General features: G+C 37.6%; 1 protein-coding gene across 1 annotated transcript; it reads right to left on the reverse strand.

Annotated features, from left to right (window-relative positions):
• Window positions 1–619: 619 nt before the first annotated feature.
• On the reverse strand, window positions 620–17,566 carry CIAO3 (cytosolic iron-sulfur assembly component 3). The gene is made up of 11 exons (XM_072424208.1): window positions 17,360–17,566; window positions 15,906–16,001; window positions 14,715–14,858; window positions 13,990–14,122; window positions 13,509–13,643; window positions 7,934–8,052; window positions 7,338–7,467; window positions 7,162–7,234; window positions 5,379–5,516; window positions 1,638–1,795; window positions 620–1,236 (listed from the first exon to the last, which is right to left on the reverse strand). The coding sequence occupies exons 1-11, from the start codon at window positions 17,423–17,425 to the stop codon at window positions 998–1,000; spliced, it is 1,431 nt and encodes a 476-aa protein (XP_072280309.1). The 5' UTR covers window positions 17,426–17,566; the 3' UTR covers window positions 620–997.
• Window positions 17,567–17,589: the final 23 nt, after the last annotated feature.

Consider the following 17,589-nt stretch of genomic DNA (forward strand, 5'->3'; position numbering starts at 1 on the left):
TCCATTGCAACATTAAAATCACCAAGGATTAGGGTGGGCAGGTCATGGGAAAGAATGTGTGGGAGCCAGGATGCAAAGTTATCCACAAATTGTGATACTGGGCCAGGAGGGCGGTAGACAACAGCAACAATGAGGGGTAAGGGGCTGTTCACCCAAGAATTTTTTTATTCTTGCTCCTGAAGGTTAAACTAAAAATGTTGTTTATATTCAAGTTTTGTGTTTAAAAAAAAAAAAACAATTTCTTTGATTAAACACTCTAGTTTTATTTGATTCCTTTTCCTGTATAATAGAAGATTGCAATAAATAAATACGTGGGCAGTGCCGGGTAATTAGCTAGTTTAATAAATAAAAAAAATAAAAAAAAAACAATATTTGGTGTGCCTTTTTTTTTATCTGTTGGGAGTTGAGCATTATGCACTTTACACAAGCACACTGCTCTTTATAGATCTTTACTGATTTACCCTACAAGGCTGGCACTGGCAGTAGGTGAACCATTTTTTCCAATCAATATACAAATTCATTAAGGAATTGCTTACAATTGACTATTCATATCTGAAATATTATGGCACAAAAGTAATTTATAATCAAAACTCAATCATAAAATATTGTCACACACAACTCAGCTTACTAATTTATTATATACACAAATAAAACCACAAACAAAAATGCAAAATTTTTAGACACTAGGTAAAGGCATTTTCTTCTGTAATCCACTTTGTAGAATATATTTTAGTGCAAATATTGTGAAATTCTCAAGTAGAACCTGGGGTATCAACATAATATAGAGTTATGACAGACCAAATCAGGAAGTCTTTACCTGAATTTAAAATTTAAAGAGAGAAGACGTACAAATGATAAGAATCTATATTCCTAAAACTTTACAATATATGATGTGATGTAATCCTGCGTAATTTCAAAAACATTGGGACACTCCGTTTTTAGTCTTGTGGTGTTTCTTAATCCAATGGTTCCCTCTTCAACAGACTATGTTCTCCAATTACCATTTAATACTAAGTCCGGAGGTTATTTTCTCCACTGCATGATACTGCGTAAGTAAAGTTTCTTCTACCTTGACAGAATCTCTCCCTCCAAGCCACTGCTCATAAAGTTCTTTCACTCTTTCATTCTTCTCTGGCAGTTCATTCCTTACAGAACTGTAATGTTGTTCCACCCTCTGCAGCAAGTCCTTGCTAGCGTCTCCTTCTGCTTGAATCTGTCCTCCTCCATTCAGGCAGCCTGAAAGAAAAAGAATTAGGAAAAGAAAATACAAATTAGTAAGTGTTCTGTTTTTAGTGCAGCTGTATAGAACTTCAGGGGTAGGTGTGCTCAGAAAAAAAAATTGAACATTTCTCTTTTAAAAGGACAGCAGCAATAAAGACAAAAAGATTGTTATTCCTCCCTTCTCTATTTAAAACAGGACTTGAAAAACTTTTAAAATTAAATTTTGAAATACTGAAAAGCTTATTTTACTTAAGATGAACTTGGCTTGGCTTAAAATGTTTTTAAGGTAACAAAAGTACTTCACAAAAAATGGTCAGGTTTTGGTAATATTTACTCTTGCTATAAATACACTTTATCACAAATTCATTAAAGGTTTTCTGTCTACCACATTCTTTATGTTATAGGAGAAGCAGTACCTGAAGGACAGGCCATAACTTCCACATAATGGTAATTGCAGCGTCCTCTTTTAAGCTTCTGCACCAGATTCTGTATGTTCCTAAATCCATATGCCAAAGCAAAATTCAAAAGCATCTTGTTGTCTTTCTCCAGGGTAACCTCCTGAAAGTCCTTGTTCCTAGATAAGTTAAAGTTCCCAATTATATTAAAATTGTACAATTTGTCCAGAAGTAGTAGCCATTCACATTCAAAAGCACATGTGTCTCTTTATTATTAAGACATTTTCTAGCTTATGCAAAGTACTTCTTTAGCTTTAATGTGTTTTGGAAAAGTACGCCATCATTTATATAGATAAACATACACACCTTAATCCAATTGCCATTAAATGTAACAAGGAATATTTTGATTGCCCATGAAAAGAATGAAAGGGGGTGATCTCTACAAAGTAAGAGCATCCCTTTCATAGACCGTTGTCACTAGAACAATTTCTCTGGAAGATTTTTGGATATATTGCCACTCCTCGCCCTAGTAACAGTGGTCACCAGAACAAGTTTTCCAAGCATAGACACAGACAGCAATATTAGGCTGACAAAACTTCTTGAATATATGTAAAACAAATGATCATATTCCTCTTCATATAGTCAGCTTGTTCATTTAACCTCTTCTCTATCTTTTGAGGCATGCCCAAGGCCAAATTAAGTTTCATTTAAGAAGAGTTAGTGTGAGTAAGAGTCAGGGTTTCAGGATGGGTTAGGTAAATGGGAAACATTAGGTTAACATATTACTCCTTGTGGCAGGACTCTGTAAAAAAAACAACCACATTAGAAACTGTAAATGTTACTAGCATTATTACAGGCAAACCTACATAAAACTATTTTACGAAACTGTTAATCAGTAGTTAAGTTTTTTGTAAGAGGTTTGCATGAAAATTATTTAAAATACCACTTTTCATTGCGGAAATGTGTTCTCTGCACTATTATCATCATCATCTGTGCTAGACAACTGTCATCTGTGCTAGACAACTGTCATCTGTGCTAGAATAGATAAACAACCACAACACTCATCACAAGCGTTTCAAGACTTGCAGTGCTAAGGAAGACCAGGGTGCATCTGACCAGACCTGTTAGATCAGGGAGCGCAGTAGAAAGTGGGGTAAAATGTGCAGTCTTTTAGTCTGCACAGTAATATATAGACATTGCACATGGCAATAACTGGAAAGAGAAGGTATGTCTATGGAAACTGAAGTTGTCTGTACAATGTTGATTTCTAAAACTTTAATTGAGGTTCACGTCATTTAATGAATAGAGTAAGATACTTATTACTACATCGAAACTAATTTACTTTAAAAGACAATCATCTAAAATCAAGTAGAGTATATTCTTATTTCACAAAATTTATTTTTTATTATTTTTTCTCAACAACATCTACCTGCTTTTACACTAAAGACTGAACTATTTTATACTAGCATAATATGGCTAGTCATAAAGGTAAAAAAAAACAACCAGGCACATGTTGAAACAAAGCCAAAACAATTCCTAACCATTCGAAAAATATCTGCAGTCAGTGAAGTATCATTATCTTTTCTCTGAAAGAAAAAAAACAAAAACAAAAACAAAAAAAGCTTTGTAATGTATGAACCAGGGGTGTTAAACTCAAACAAAATAAGGAGCCAAAATCACAGACATGGTCACAGGCCAGATTGTTAATCTAGATTTTACCATCTATTAACCAGTCTCAAACTGACATAGTTTTAACCATTTTTAACACCCCCTTCTCCCAGAGTCTGGAAACAGCTCACCATGCAGTGCTGTCTCACAGCAGGCTCCCTCTTTTTTAGGGCCCCATTTGACAGAAATGCTGTGTGTGTGCAGCCCCCACTTTATATTTCCATGGGGCCACATTTGTCTAAAACTATGCCCTTCATTTAAATAAAAAAAAATTTGATATAAAGGACAAATTATTAGAAATTTTGTAACATCTGGAAGCAATGGAAGCTCATTGCAGGGCCATCCAGGCTGCAAAGAAGAAAGACTAAAATAAGAAATAATGCAATATATATGGTATATTGTTTTGGAGCAGAACTAAGCAATCTTTTCTATCCTGGATGCTTTTTAATGTTTAGGTCTATAATAAAATAGAACAGGATGGCGCTGCTTCCTCAACTGCATACTACTGTATCCGGTTAGTCAACTAAAGCCAAATGTCACAAGAGCAGGCTCATTACTAGACATTGTCACTTGGTGCACATACAAAGCACAATAATTGGTTTTATGTGTCCTCATGCAGAGTGTGCAAATTATCATTCATTTCTATCTCCTCTTCCCTGGAATGTCATGTATCATTATATTTGTTGGCATGGTTCCAATGCTCATCAGTAAACTGCAGTAGATAGGAGCCCTCCTGCGCTCCCACCAGCATCCCCCAGCCCCCCATGCCCCCCTTCCCAGCAGCGAGGTCTCACAGAGTGTGGAAACGGCTCACCATGCCGTGCTGTCTCACAGAAGGCTCCAGGCTGTAGCTGGCTCTGCTTTCCCTCCTCCGCTCCTGGCCCCCACTTTAGCACCCCACGCCCCCACCCTGCACCAAGGTCTCGAAACAGTTCACCAGCAGGCTCCAGAATAGCTGGCTGGGTCCTCCTACCTGCACCAGGCTCTGCTTTCTCTCCTCCGCTCCCGCAACAATGACAAGTCACAGGGAAGCTAATGGGTGCCACATAAAAATGGCCAGGCGGGCCTTGTGTTTGACACCTATGGTATAGACCAGAGGTCAGCAAACTTTTTTTGCCACTAGGCCATTTCAAGGGTAGGCAGGAGCACACTAGGCCAGACTTTCTCTCGAGTCCCGCCCTTATGGCTCCGCCCCCACCAGGAATGCCCCTGAATGGAAATCCATTGCATATGGAATGCATACGAAGGAGAGGGAATGTTTCCCATTTACCCCAGCGGCGGAAGTGTTAACACCAGCCGCTGTAAATAGAGAAGGGAGCCACTGCACGGAGGATCAAGAGCATGCGGCTCCGGAGCTCCAGCAGTTTGTTCCGGCTCCGCCGCGGGTTGCTGGCTGGATTTAGGCCGGATCGGCCAGGGGGCGTTAGACCGGAACAAACTACCAGCTAGGCCGTATCTGGCCTAAAGGCCGGAGTTTGCTGACCTCAGGTATAGTCTATAATAAACTGTAATAGACTTCTTACTTGTCTCTATGAAGTTGCTACCAAGCCCAGTCACATCAATCTACCTTTGTGTCTGTGATCGTGTCATGTTTTGCAAGGAAGCAAATCCAAATGAGTTAGAATACTCTACTGTATGACTTCAATGTATTGCTAGCACAGTCACCTGTAAAGCCATATATATGATGAAATGTAAACTCTGCAAAACAACATGCCCTTTTTGGTTGTGATTTACAGCATCTTAGTTTAATTACCATCATTAGCTTGCCCTTTGCTTGCATTATATTGGCTGAATATTGCAGTAAATACTAAGTAACCAAACTAAGATTTTATTCTATATGAGAGTTCTCCTATAAAATCTTAGTTTGGTTACTTAGTATTTACAGCAATATTCAGCCAAAGTAATGCAAGCAAAGGGCAAGCTATTGATGGTAATTAAACTAAGATGCTGTAAATCACAACCAAAAAGGGCATGTTGTTGTAAGTGTGCATTGTTTATAATTACATGTGACTATACCTTTCAACAATGTTAAAACACAATATTTCAATAAGCAGGTTCCATAAAATACAGCACAAATACTGAGCTACCACTTACTTTAAAGTCTTGTATTTTACTTCATCCACTTGAACCCCAAATAATTCCTGTGCTGCATGTTTAAATATGTGTTCTAAATATCCACCTGATCCTCCTCCTATATGTCCCATTGGCTCATCATCCATTACTGAGGTGAATCTGTACAGAAAAAAAAAACAAAAAACTATCAAAGAAAAAATTCACATATTAATGTGCTCATATTAGGGTACAAAAAGCTAAACTGCGTAACCAACAGGAATATATTTTGTGCCAATAATCTAATGTTTACAATAAAGCATTTTTATAGAATCCTATACATTACATGTTTACTGAAACACAAATAAAAAACTCCTCACAGAACACAAGGTATGTGCAGTCCTGTAGCCCAGGGGTGGGCAAACTTTTTCACCCAGGGGCCACAATCTGTTCTAAATGTTGGCAGAGGGGCCAGGCTGATGGTAAAGTGGGTGGGGTTATGCATCATGATGCCACTGAAAGTGACGTCATGATGACATAACCCCACTCACTCTCCCATCGCAGTGTGGGAGGGTAGGGGGGTTTTTCTGCCCGAGCCTGGGATTTGAAAAAATGAACATGGTCCGTGGCTCTGCGCTCCCATTCATTCTTGATCCCCTAGGTGATAGGTGCAGTGCTGCACCTTAAAAAAAGGAGTGTTGCACTTGAAGAAAAAAAAAAAAAAAAAAAAAAACAAAAAAAATTTTTACTTTACTAAAAATTCTGAGTTTAGGTACGCTTTAATAGAATCTAAGAGCGCCACCTGCTGACTACATTGAAGACAGAAAATATTATTCAGCAAGGTATAATTTTTTTACCCAATTAAATATACCGTATTTTTAGGACCATTAGACGCTCCGTACTATAAGACGCAGCAGGTTTTCCGCACGGGAAAACAAGAAAAAAAAAATTCATTTGATTTCCCCTGAGATCCAGCGTGCGGCACTTGTGCCCGCCCATGAAGGCGGCGCCGATCGGCATTCATCAAATCAATCGGCGCCGCCTTCGTGGGCGGGCACAAGTGCCGCACGCTGGAACACAGAGGAGCAACACAGACATTGGCTGCTATCTGCCTCTGTCTGTGTTCCTCCTCTGTGTTTCCCTGAGACCCAGCGTGCGGCGCCAATCGGCATTCAAACCAATCGGCGCCGCCTTCGTGGGCGGGCACAAGTGCCGCACGCTGGGACACAGGAAGGGGACACAGGAAGAGGACACTGGCTGCGGGGACCGGCGGGGATACAGGTAAGTAAAAAAATATGCATTCGGACCATAAGACGCACCCTGATTTTCCCCCCACTTTAGGGGGAAAAAAAGTGCGTCTTATGGTCCGAAAAATACGGTATATATATTCTTAAAATGAACATTGAAAAATGAATATTCTTAAAATGAATGACAGATGTCCATATCCCCACATTCCAAATACACTTGTCAATAGAGAAAAATAGAGTTTCCTGATTTTATCCTAAAATTCTAATCTCAAAATGTAAGTTCTCTGGCCGTCATTCTGATGCTTTAGCTTTAAAACTTAAATACTTTGCACCCAGAAAAAGTGTAAAATTAAGAGTTCTCACTTTTTTAAAACAGACAGATAGACAACCAGCATTGTCAGAAAAAGAAAATATGAAGTCAGCTTATTTATTCTCATAGCAGGTTTGTTTTATACTTCCAACCCCCTTACTATTTTTAATAGCCTGCTCCTATGGCTGTCAGTAATAGCCTTGTCATAAAAAGGAACCTGTATAAGAACAGGAATATAGATAAAAATGGAAGCACTATCAAAACAACTCACTCTGTATCAAGAGAACAGGGATTCACATCTGCTAAAGACATTCCTTCTTGATTCAACATTCGCAACACTTCCCCTGCAAGAAAACATCAGTCTTTTATGTCAACCAAGTGAAACATTTAGGCAACTGCAAAGTAATTATCCAGCATTTAAACGTAAAAGCAAGATACAGCCCGCACCAGTGGTAATGACACAATCTACATCTCGGGTCTCATACTCCTGGTTGAAGAAATCTGGTCTGGAAGCTTCTAGCTTTTTATCATAGCAGGGCATCACTGTTACATGGTAGATCTGATTTGGCTTTAAGTTCTGTGTTGAACAAAAAAAAGAAACAGCAAACAGATAATAATCAATAATAACACACTAAATGACAGGTAATTTTTTTCTGCACAAAACATATACTTGAAAGATGAAAAACTCTAAGGATGACTAAAATATGAGCCAACTTAGGTCTCATGCCTTAAGCAAAGCACAGGCCTTAAATTTATGTCACAACCTTGTGTGATCATTTTTAGTGCCAGTACAATGAACAGAAATGCTGTTCAGTTCTATGGAGGGGGATGGAGGGGCGTGGGGGTGTAAGGCAACATAAAGCATCTATCTGTTGCCTTAGAAATTACAGTGGTTGTTCCTGGTTGGTCATCTGGCAAAATGCTTGGTGACCACTGACAATGAGAATTATTCATCTTGAGCAACAATTTTATAGAAAGTATACAAAGCTTTCGCGAGAACACAAATTATTAGTGTACTGATATGATTTGGATGAGTTTCCTACCTGTTTCTGTGCAAAGTGATTTTTGATCAGGGATCCCATGACTTGCTGTGGTGACTTGGTAACACTGATATATGGTATTATGAAGGAACCATGTGTTTTTTCAGCATAACAAATCCAACCTGAAAAAGAAAAGTAACAAAAGACACAAATGTAATTCTCAAATTTGCATACAAAGTCTTTCTTTCTGGTGAATACAGTGTGCAAATAGTACTGAAAAAGCTGTGGGTCCCATATTCTGTAAACATTCATTTCTGTTGTCCAAATGTGCACATTCTCCCTCAGCTTTCCCTGCTCCACATGAGAATACCAGGTGTAAATACTAAGTGCTGGAGGTTTGAGTGTACAGTAAGTATTTTTTGATTTATTTTTCTTTCACTTAAGCGTTTCTAATCTATGATTAGAGGCTACTTAATAAGCTGACTTTGCATTAAAAAAATGTTAGCTTATAAAAAATTTGCTGTTTTCTTATAAGTAGTTCTTCCTTTCTTTCTAGTTATATCAAGACAGCGGAAAAAATAAAGTGTTAAATAACTTGTTGCAATACTTAAAAAGTAACTACTTTTAAAAACAATCTCAGTGCTCATGAGCAGGTGGTGATAACGGACGCAGCCTCAGCTGCTCCGCACCTCTCTTACCCTGAGCTACTATTCAGTAAAGCATAGTAGACAGAGACTAGGACCCCAGGATCAGCTGACACTGGCACAGAGCAGAGTCAAGTCAGGACTGGGTGCTAGAAGTACGAGGCTACAAGGAAGCGGTGTCCAGAGACCTGAGAAGGGTTGGTCTCCCAGGAGTGTTGTTAGACCTGGAAATCGGCTGCCTGATTAGGGAAGATAATGGGGAAGCAAACTTTGAAGCAGAGAAAACGTGGGACACGTTCTCAGGCAGCACACAGTACGGTAAACGCTGCACATTCTACAAGGACACGGAAGTCTTGTACCCTTGGCACATACTTAACAGGAACTAACAAAACTGAAGTTTCTAAGGTGGAAGAATGAATAGGAGATTCCTAGGATAGCATGGTGCCCTCTCCACAGTGGGGTGACAATTCAGCGAAGAAGATCATTATAACCACTAATGCAGACCTTACAAAAGAAAGAAATGAAGTATCCGTGGTCTTTCCCCTTTCAATTCATTATTTTTAAAAAGGATATCAACTATCTTTTCAAATGTCTTTATTAAGAATATTATATAAAGATGCATTCATTTTCTTCCTGCTCAGAGGGGTGAAAAATGTCACTAGAATTAGGATTACTGGTGAAGAACAACCAGAAGATGGTGCTGTTACTACTGTTATACATATTTATTATGAAAGACTTTTTCTGCTTAAGTTTACTGTCTAAAAGTCTGACCGATGGTTCTTTGTCCGATTAGGAGTATTTTGAACACTCCAGCTTAGTAGCTTTGAATATAATATGTTTTCCTTTGTGCGACTCCTTCAGGCAGTTTCACCTATTGAAACTAAAGGTTGCTTTCTGTGGTCATTAGATGAGGTATTAGGCAACATTTGCTGTAAAATGGAGATAGCTCAATCGCAGAAAGCAAACAGGATAAAAAAATTGTCTCTAAAGCTCCGTACACACTTGCAATTTTTGTCGTTGGAAAGGATCTTTCACGATCCTTTCCAACGACAAGGGAGTGCACGATGCATGAACGGTGCTGTACATACAGCACAGTTCATGCTCTATGGAGAGGGGAGGGGGGAGAGCGACGGAGCGGCACCCTGCTGCGCGCTCTCCCCTTCACTTTCATTACGATCGGCTGTCGTCCATCGTCCGTGGATCCGGCAGGTCGGTCGTCCGGACGATGGACGACACCGACTGTACACACGGCAGATTTTCGCCCGATAATTGGCCGATAAAAATCTGACGTGTGTACGTAGCTTTAGAATTGTACTTAGAATTTAATTAATCACGGAAAGTTGGTTTGGTTAGTTAGTTTTGAGCAGGATTATATTATTGGATGTGCAAAAATTAAATTCCCCCGTTAAGCGTAAAAAAGCATTTCAATATTACAACTCATTGAAAATAGATATCAATGCTTTACAGGAAATGCCTTTCAACAAAAGTTTTATTCCAGCTTCTTTGCAGAAGAACTACCCCATTTATTTTGGGGCTAATATGGGGAAAAAAAACATTAAGGGGTTACCATATGTATTGCCAAACATATATTTCAAGAGATAGAAATAGTGGGGGATAGCGAGGGGAGACATTTAATAATAGCAGGAATAACTAAAGAGAGAATCCATTTGTTTGTATAATATGCACCAACAACAGAACAGGGCAAGTATGATTTTTTTAAAGAGTTATTGACAAAATATCTCCTAAAATACAAGGGGAGTTGATTTGTTGGGGGGTATCTAACTTCCAACTAGATCAGATTTTAGATAAATCCAAAGGCTCTAGATATTGTCATCCTCCAAGACAAAGCCATAAATTAGCTTTATTATTAGGAGAATAAAATCTGGTAGATGTCTGGAGAGAATTTAATCAAGGATCTAGAGATTATACATATTATACTACTCTGCCCTACATAAACAATACTCAAGAATAGATTATATGTTTGTTGTGACTTCTCTTGTTCCATCAATTGAAAAAGCTAACATTAGCTCTACCGCATGGTCAGATCATGATTGGTCAAATTGATTGGGTGGGGAAGAAGACCATCAAGATTAAGGTGGAAGTTGAATAATAGCATACTGTTTAATCTACCAGTGGTTGAGAAAATTGAACAGGAGATTGAGGTTTACTTTCCCCTAAATAAGGCCACATCGCTGTATAGAATTTGGGAGGCACACAAGACTACTATAAAAGGCAAGATTATTAAGCTGTCCTAAAGAATAAAGAAAGAGGGGGCACAGGAAACTAAAAACAACTTGAAAAAATAATATTCTTTTATAGCAACATAAAAGGCACCCACAACTAAAATTAAGACCACAGATAGATACAGAAAGACCTGGTAAATTGTTAGTGAATAAATAATCTGAAGTGTAAGAGTTATGCACTACCCAAAACTAAATTGGATTCAGGAAGTTCTGCAAAACTCCACTCTTATTCTGAAAGCATTTGAAGAGTTTTATAGTAAGTTTTATGAATCTTCCTCAGTATATTCAATATCAATAAAGGCTAATACATTTTTAGAGGAGATCGCCGTGCCACAATTGAAAATTGAGATGAGTTAGCCCCACACTTAGCACTTTGTTTTAATATATTATTAGAATAGCTGTACTTCTATTTTGAATCAAATCTTGTACACATTAGTGTTATATCTAAATCAGATAATGATAAAACGATTATAGCCAATAGCATCCAATCTCATTGATAAACCCAAAATACTTTCGGCCTGCTTAAAATGTCTCTTGGGGAATATATTCAGGTAGGCTTTATTAGGAATATACAGAATAGAATAGCTTCGGATCAGACCAGAAGGGCCATTGATTTAATATCTGTGGTTAATTCTAAATGGGACTTAGGAGAGAAGCTATGCTATTGTCAATTGATCTTCAAAAAGCCTTTATTAGTTTATCATGGGCCTATTTATTTGAACTAAAACAAATGTATTTTTAATTAAAACGAATGGGCTTTGGGGTCAGGTTCTGGAAACTTTTATTTGCTTTGTATGACCAACTAGTAGACCGGGTCTCAAATAATGGTTACGTATCTCAGAAAATATCTATTCATAGAGGGACTAGACACCTATTATCAGAATCACAATTGAGCCATTAGGTTCATATACTAATCCTGATATATATGGTATTAATTGTGGGCTAAATGAACATAAATGTGTGCCCTTTGGAGATGACATCCTTATGTTCATTTCTCAGTCCCATCCCATCTCTCCCAAATTTGTTCAAGGTTCTGGGAAACTTTGCACTTTTGTCTGGCCCCCAACAAAAAAAGCTCTAAATCAGTAGCTTTGAACAATAATTTTGGATTAGGTACAGTGAACATACTTAAACGGTCTTTTGATTTTGAATGAGGGTCAAACTCATTAAAAATATCTGGGTATTCAGCGTACCCTGTAATATTAAGAGTTATATAAAGCAAATTATGCCTCATTATTTAAGGATATTTATGCTGATTTAAAATGATGGTCTCCCACACTTTCATCTTTGAGGGGAAGAATTGATACAGTGCAAATGTACTACCACATGTATTATTTCTATTTGGTACTCTCCCTGTATCTATTCTTAAAACAGACTTAGAAATATTACAAACTAAGATTTTATCTGATATTTGGGATCATAAGAAAGGTAGGATACAGCTTTCGGTTTTATTGTCTCTGCTTTGGGAAAAAACCTCAATGCATAAAAATGAAAGCTTTGGCCTATTCCCCTGTGGCCATTGAAACATTATTAAGGATTGCGAGAAATCTTAGACCTTCCCTAACATATAGTCTATTGGTGTGGGATAGGATTAAAAATAACTCAGAACCCAGAATTTGTCCCACAAATGGTAACACCACCAAGTTTCGATTACATTTATGAGGATTTGGGGAGCTAATTATTAGTTGAGAGCAGTTGGTAAGTAACAACAAGAGTGCCAGCACCAGAATATTTTCAATATATACAATAAAGTCATTTGCCCAAGCTAAGATTTTTCTCTACAACATCTACACTTACTTTTATACAAACATTGGGAGAGAGTATTGGAATGAGAAAAGGGACATTTCAAAGATCCCCCTTAATATGTCATTCGTTGAACAAAACTATTAAACTGCCCTAAAATGACCAGATTGAAAATAATTTCCCTGTTTTGTTTTAGGAACTGCAGGGGAGAAGGAACTTTGGTACACATCTGGAGGACCTGCACTGTGATACAAAAAGTTGTTATTGGAAGTCTTTCAATGAATTAAGATGGTTACCAAGAATAACTTAACTTTATTAGTAGCAAATTTTTGTTGGTATGTGGAGTGATTCCTTTGATAGCCTGGCATTTTCTATGGCCAGGATGCCAGGCTTTGACACCCAATTGCATTGGACATGAAGGTTAGGGTTCATGCCTAAAATGCTCTTTTTCTGTCATGCATACCTATGTCTGGGAAATATTATGTTTTTGCAGCAAAACTACAGAGTTGCAGCATAAAAGCTGGAATACAGGGTATCAAACTCAGACTGGCTTGGACTTGTGGTTCAACAGAAAATACTAAATTGGGTTGTTGGGTTCTAGTAAGCCTTTGGGATTGTATCCTGGGTTCTAAATGATTTGATCCTACCAACTGGTAGCTACCTAATAAATAAGCATATGGTAGGTCTTCAAAGTTCAACTAAGGACCACCTTTGAAGCCTTTATGATACATAAACCCAAAGGGTCTGATTAATGACAAAAGAACTAAATGTAGATAAAAGTGGTTGTTCTGGGGCAAAATCATTTGGTGCAGGTTTTCACTGCTTTTTCCTGGTTAAAATGCTTCCTACAAATTGTAAAATCAGATAATGGGGATCTCTAATATCTAGTTGTGTTTTTCTAAAAGTTACAAAAATAATTCTTATCCTATAAACTTCAACTTCTAGAAAGAACAAAATTAGACACAAGAAATGTTTTATTTAAGAAGAGAATCCATATTGCAGGTCTACCTGGACAGGCTCCAGCAAGCATGGGAAGGGCCTTCTTATCTTCTTTCTGTCTCCTAAATCTCTGTATAAACTCTCGTTGACTCTCCAACAGGCTGAAGTTCCTCGAAAAGCTGGTGTCAAAAACATAATGGACGCCTCAAGAAAAAAAAGAAAAAACAATAAACCCCTCATGTACACCTACATTTTGTAGCAGACCTACACTCTAAAATAGTAGTAGTAGAGTTCACAGAGTAAATACAGTTGCACAGATATGTGATGAACTCAACCTGTACTGCTAGTGATCCTGAAAGTGATCTGTGCTACAGAATGTGAGATTAGTACAAAACAACATATAACATTTAATCACTATTGGTAAAATAAACTATTAAAAAACAAAGGCACTAAAGCAATAACAACAGCAATAGATGAAGAGGGCGTGGAATAACTTGGGGTCATAAAGGCTGTATACATTGCGAAGATAAATTAGTGAACATTATCTTACCTAATGTTTTGAAAAAGGAAGTCAGTTTTTTAGCAGTTTCCTGGATATTTAGGTTAAATCTGGCAGCCAAAGAGGCCCGAGACTGTGGTGAGACGGACACCACCACCACCTTTTGCTCAGAGGGATCCTCTATCTAATAAGGAAGAAGATACAAGCTTTAGTTAACAATATCTGTGTGTTAACAAAATGCTACATTCAGTAAATCTATGCATTTTCCAAAACAGCTGGGCTGGGCTGGTATCTGGATAAAGATATAAAGGCTTTTTGGCATAAATGTACAGCTCAATCAAGTAGTCCATACATCTAAACAACCCATACAAAAAACGCCTAATTTAACTCTATACATTTGATTAAAAACAATACAATTAGAATAGAAATATATTACAATTAGAATAGAAAATAGAAATAGAATTCTTCCTTGTTCTAATAAAAATATGGTGGCTGTCTAGCTGTTTTCTTCTGACTGCTTATGTTTTACTGAATGATGTATGACTATGTCAAAGGTTAAAATTATGTTTCATGGAAAAAACTCAAACAGTAAAATGATATCTTACAGCCAGGACCAATGATAAAGTGCCTTTTAATGTCTACCTAAATTAGGCAGTATTAGGTTTTCAAAAATGTGTATACAGTTTAACAAGCTTAGCATTAAGTGAGAATTTCTAGTGCTAAAACTGATCAACATAACATCCAGGGTGCAGGATTTATTAAAGGAAAATCTTTACTTTGTTCTGCGCTAGAATTTTGTACAATTCTTCATGGCTTTGCTGGGTGATCAATATGCTTTCTGCAGAGGTGACACAGCCACTACAAGCCAAGCAATCATTCAGTGTAATCTTTGCCTTTTCTAGTTTTCGGGAACCTCCATCCTGCAAAGAAAAAAAAAAAAATACAATCATTCATTAATCATCACAAATGGACATTCACAGCAGATAATGCAATGAACCTAAATAAACAATCTGCATACTGGATGCATATTTGTTTTAAAATGCTAAAAGCACAGTATTATCCCACAATATTATGTTTACTGACACAGTATTAACATAGTCTGCTATCTTTTACTAAGAACTGTTTACAGTTTCTGATGCTAAACTAAGCTTATAGTCTGCTGTTTATTTTACAGTTTTATTTACTTTCTGTGGCCAATTTAATAGATAGTCAATTTATTACCTTATATCTAGTATGTTTTTGATCACTGAAATAAACCAGATCACCTACATCAAACCAAGAGAGCATATATACACCAGGCAGATACTATCCCTGTTTAAGTGGAATTGAACTCAAAGTAACAATTTCCCTATTTAAAAAATGAAAGTTTGGAAATGTAAGTTTCCTGAAGAGTTTACATTTTGTCAAAAATTTCTCCTGAAAAATAGAATGCTTTTCCTAGTGTCAAAGCGTACCTTTGCACTTTGCACTGTGTCAGACTCATAGATGTGCGATTGCGGTATGGAATTAAAGAAAATCTGCCACGAGGGAGCTATCATCTTGACTGACTAAATGCTAGTTTTGTGGCTGTAGTGGTGTTTATCTGACCATCATGTAGGTGTTAATACATCTCAAATGCAGATAGCACCTTGGTATAGTCACTACTTTCTCAAGCAGTGTATGGAAGGATGAGGCAGGGGACATGTCTAATCTCCAATCTGCTCACATAGATGAGCTTTGATCCGATATTAGCCTCTAGCAAACATCAGATTGGGGAGGGAGTTCAATTTTAATTTATAGTTATTACATATTACAATATTATTAGTATTTGGTGGAAAGTTGCATTTGTTAAAGATTTTTCCCCTGTCCATTCCACATTATATCATCTAGGAGAAGAGATGAAGAACAGTAAAATTATATTAGCAGTGATCAATAGATTTTCTTTGAATTTATAATCATCCTGTTTTTTTCAGCCAAACTTAGCTCACCTCATTAACTTGGAAATAGCTCCCATCATTTTCAATTCTTATCTTAGCTGCTGCTATTCCAGATTTCTTTTCAACTTTAACTGGTTTAATGCAATCCTATTAAGAAAAACAAACAATAATAAACTTTATGCATACTGCGTATGTGTGACATCAACATCTTTCTTTTTTCACTGACAGAAAAGTCCCTGATCTTAGGCATGCACAGAAAGAGCAGCACAAAGCCACCTGAGATTTGCGACATACTGCCGCAGCAGTAAACACATGAGCTTTGCCTTTTCTTTTTTTAGAAAAAAATCTAAGGAAAAAAATAACACATTTTTACTTTATACAGAAAGGTTATGTACCCTTCTATATAAAGTAAAAATTTGGGCGATAGGTTGAATTTATTGGTGTTCAAAATTCAATAGAAAAATCAGTCACCTGAAAGAACCTTAGTTCTAGGGTAAACATCTACATAACCATCATAGTGCACTCTAGAAAGCCAGTAAAAATTCTTCTGATCAAATGTCATGGATAAGTTCCACAGCATCCAGAAGCATTACATGGATTTAAAAGTGGAATAAAAGAGGTTTGTCAGTATAGGCCGATATCACTATCCTAAATTTAAGGATGGAGAATTTTGGTATTTGATATTAAACAATATTTGTAGATGGTATTGTGTAGGAAAATTTATTGAGGATTTTGTATGTGGACTTAAATTGTAGGCAAAATAAAAATTAACTAAACCTGCCTTACCTAACCCAAAACTATTCTAATTCTACAAATCTGCTTACTATCTTCAGTGCCACTGATGACATCCTCTAGCTATGCCTGCACAGTAAACCCCCTAAACCCTTTACAGACATTAGATTTCTGTTGTTGGAAATTATCTTTCGTAATCGTTTCCAGTAATAGGAGAAAGAATGACCCCTTTACACACAGTGCTGTTCTGTTTTATGGAGCGAGGGGGGGGGGGGCCAAGCAAAACGCACCCCGACTTGCTCTCCTCTAATATAAGTACACCACTGTATAGGAAAGTATTAGTATGTACAGTATTAGTCATGCACTGATCCGCCAGGATGGAATGATCTTACTGAAGGTCAATTGACCACAGCTTCAACAACCTCTTGAGGGGCTCAGGTTAAAAATGGATGGCTCAGAGGGTGGCTAAGATACAATGTGTGATCTGCATGGAGAGAATTGCGGCTACTAAGATAATAGCACTGTGCTTTTATAATACAAATAATATATACGCTAAAAAAAAGTGTGGGGTCCTCAGTTAAAGAACTACACATCCCAGTACACCCAACGTGGAACGCTTGGTTTCCCTACTGCTGCGCGCAGCCAACCTTGATACACGTCACGTGACACACGTGTCTTTTACCACTTGGGACAATACCACAGAAAAAAACCTATTACACCGCGGTGACAATCATTATACCGCCAACTATGTACCAGATTACACCTTGACACACCTGGGAAGGCCCAATATAATCGTCCAGGTCGGTCAGCTGTAATACTCCACTGAAATGAGACGCCATCCCCTGTAAATGGTGCTACAGTCCTCACTAATGTGTAGTTCCTTGTTAGAAACCTCCCCTTCCTACACCCGGGTCACATGATCCTGTGACGTCACTCGAGGCTCCGGTCTGTGCTGAGTTGCCTGTATCCTTTCATTTGGGTTCGGTTTTGTGTAGCTGTTCTC

The sequence above is a fragment of the Pyxicephalus adspersus genome, chromosome 1 (assembly GCF_032062135.1).
Source record: "Pyxicephalus adspersus chromosome 1, UCB_Pads_2.0, whole genome shotgun sequence".
NCBI classification, from domain to species: Eukaryota; Metazoa; Chordata; class Amphibia; order Anura; family Pyxicephalidae; genus Pyxicephalus; species Pyxicephalus adspersus.

What these genes read in the sequence shown, in the direction of transcription:
- CIAO3 (XM_072424208.1), bottom strand. Translation starts at nt 17,425, where the DNA reads ATGGCGTCTCATTTCAGTGGAGTATTACAGCTGACCGACCTGGACGAT. An exon ending in GCTATTTCCAAGTTAATGAG is followed by an intron (nt 14,859 to 15,905) that starts GTGAGCTAAGTT and finishes TTTTCTTTGCAG; the next exon opens with GATGGAGGTTCCCGAAAACT. An exon ending in AAATTCTAGCGCAGAACAAA is followed by an intron (nt 14,123 to 14,714) that starts GTAAAGATTTTC and finishes CTTCCTTATTAG; the next exon opens with ATAGAGGATCCCTCTGAGCA.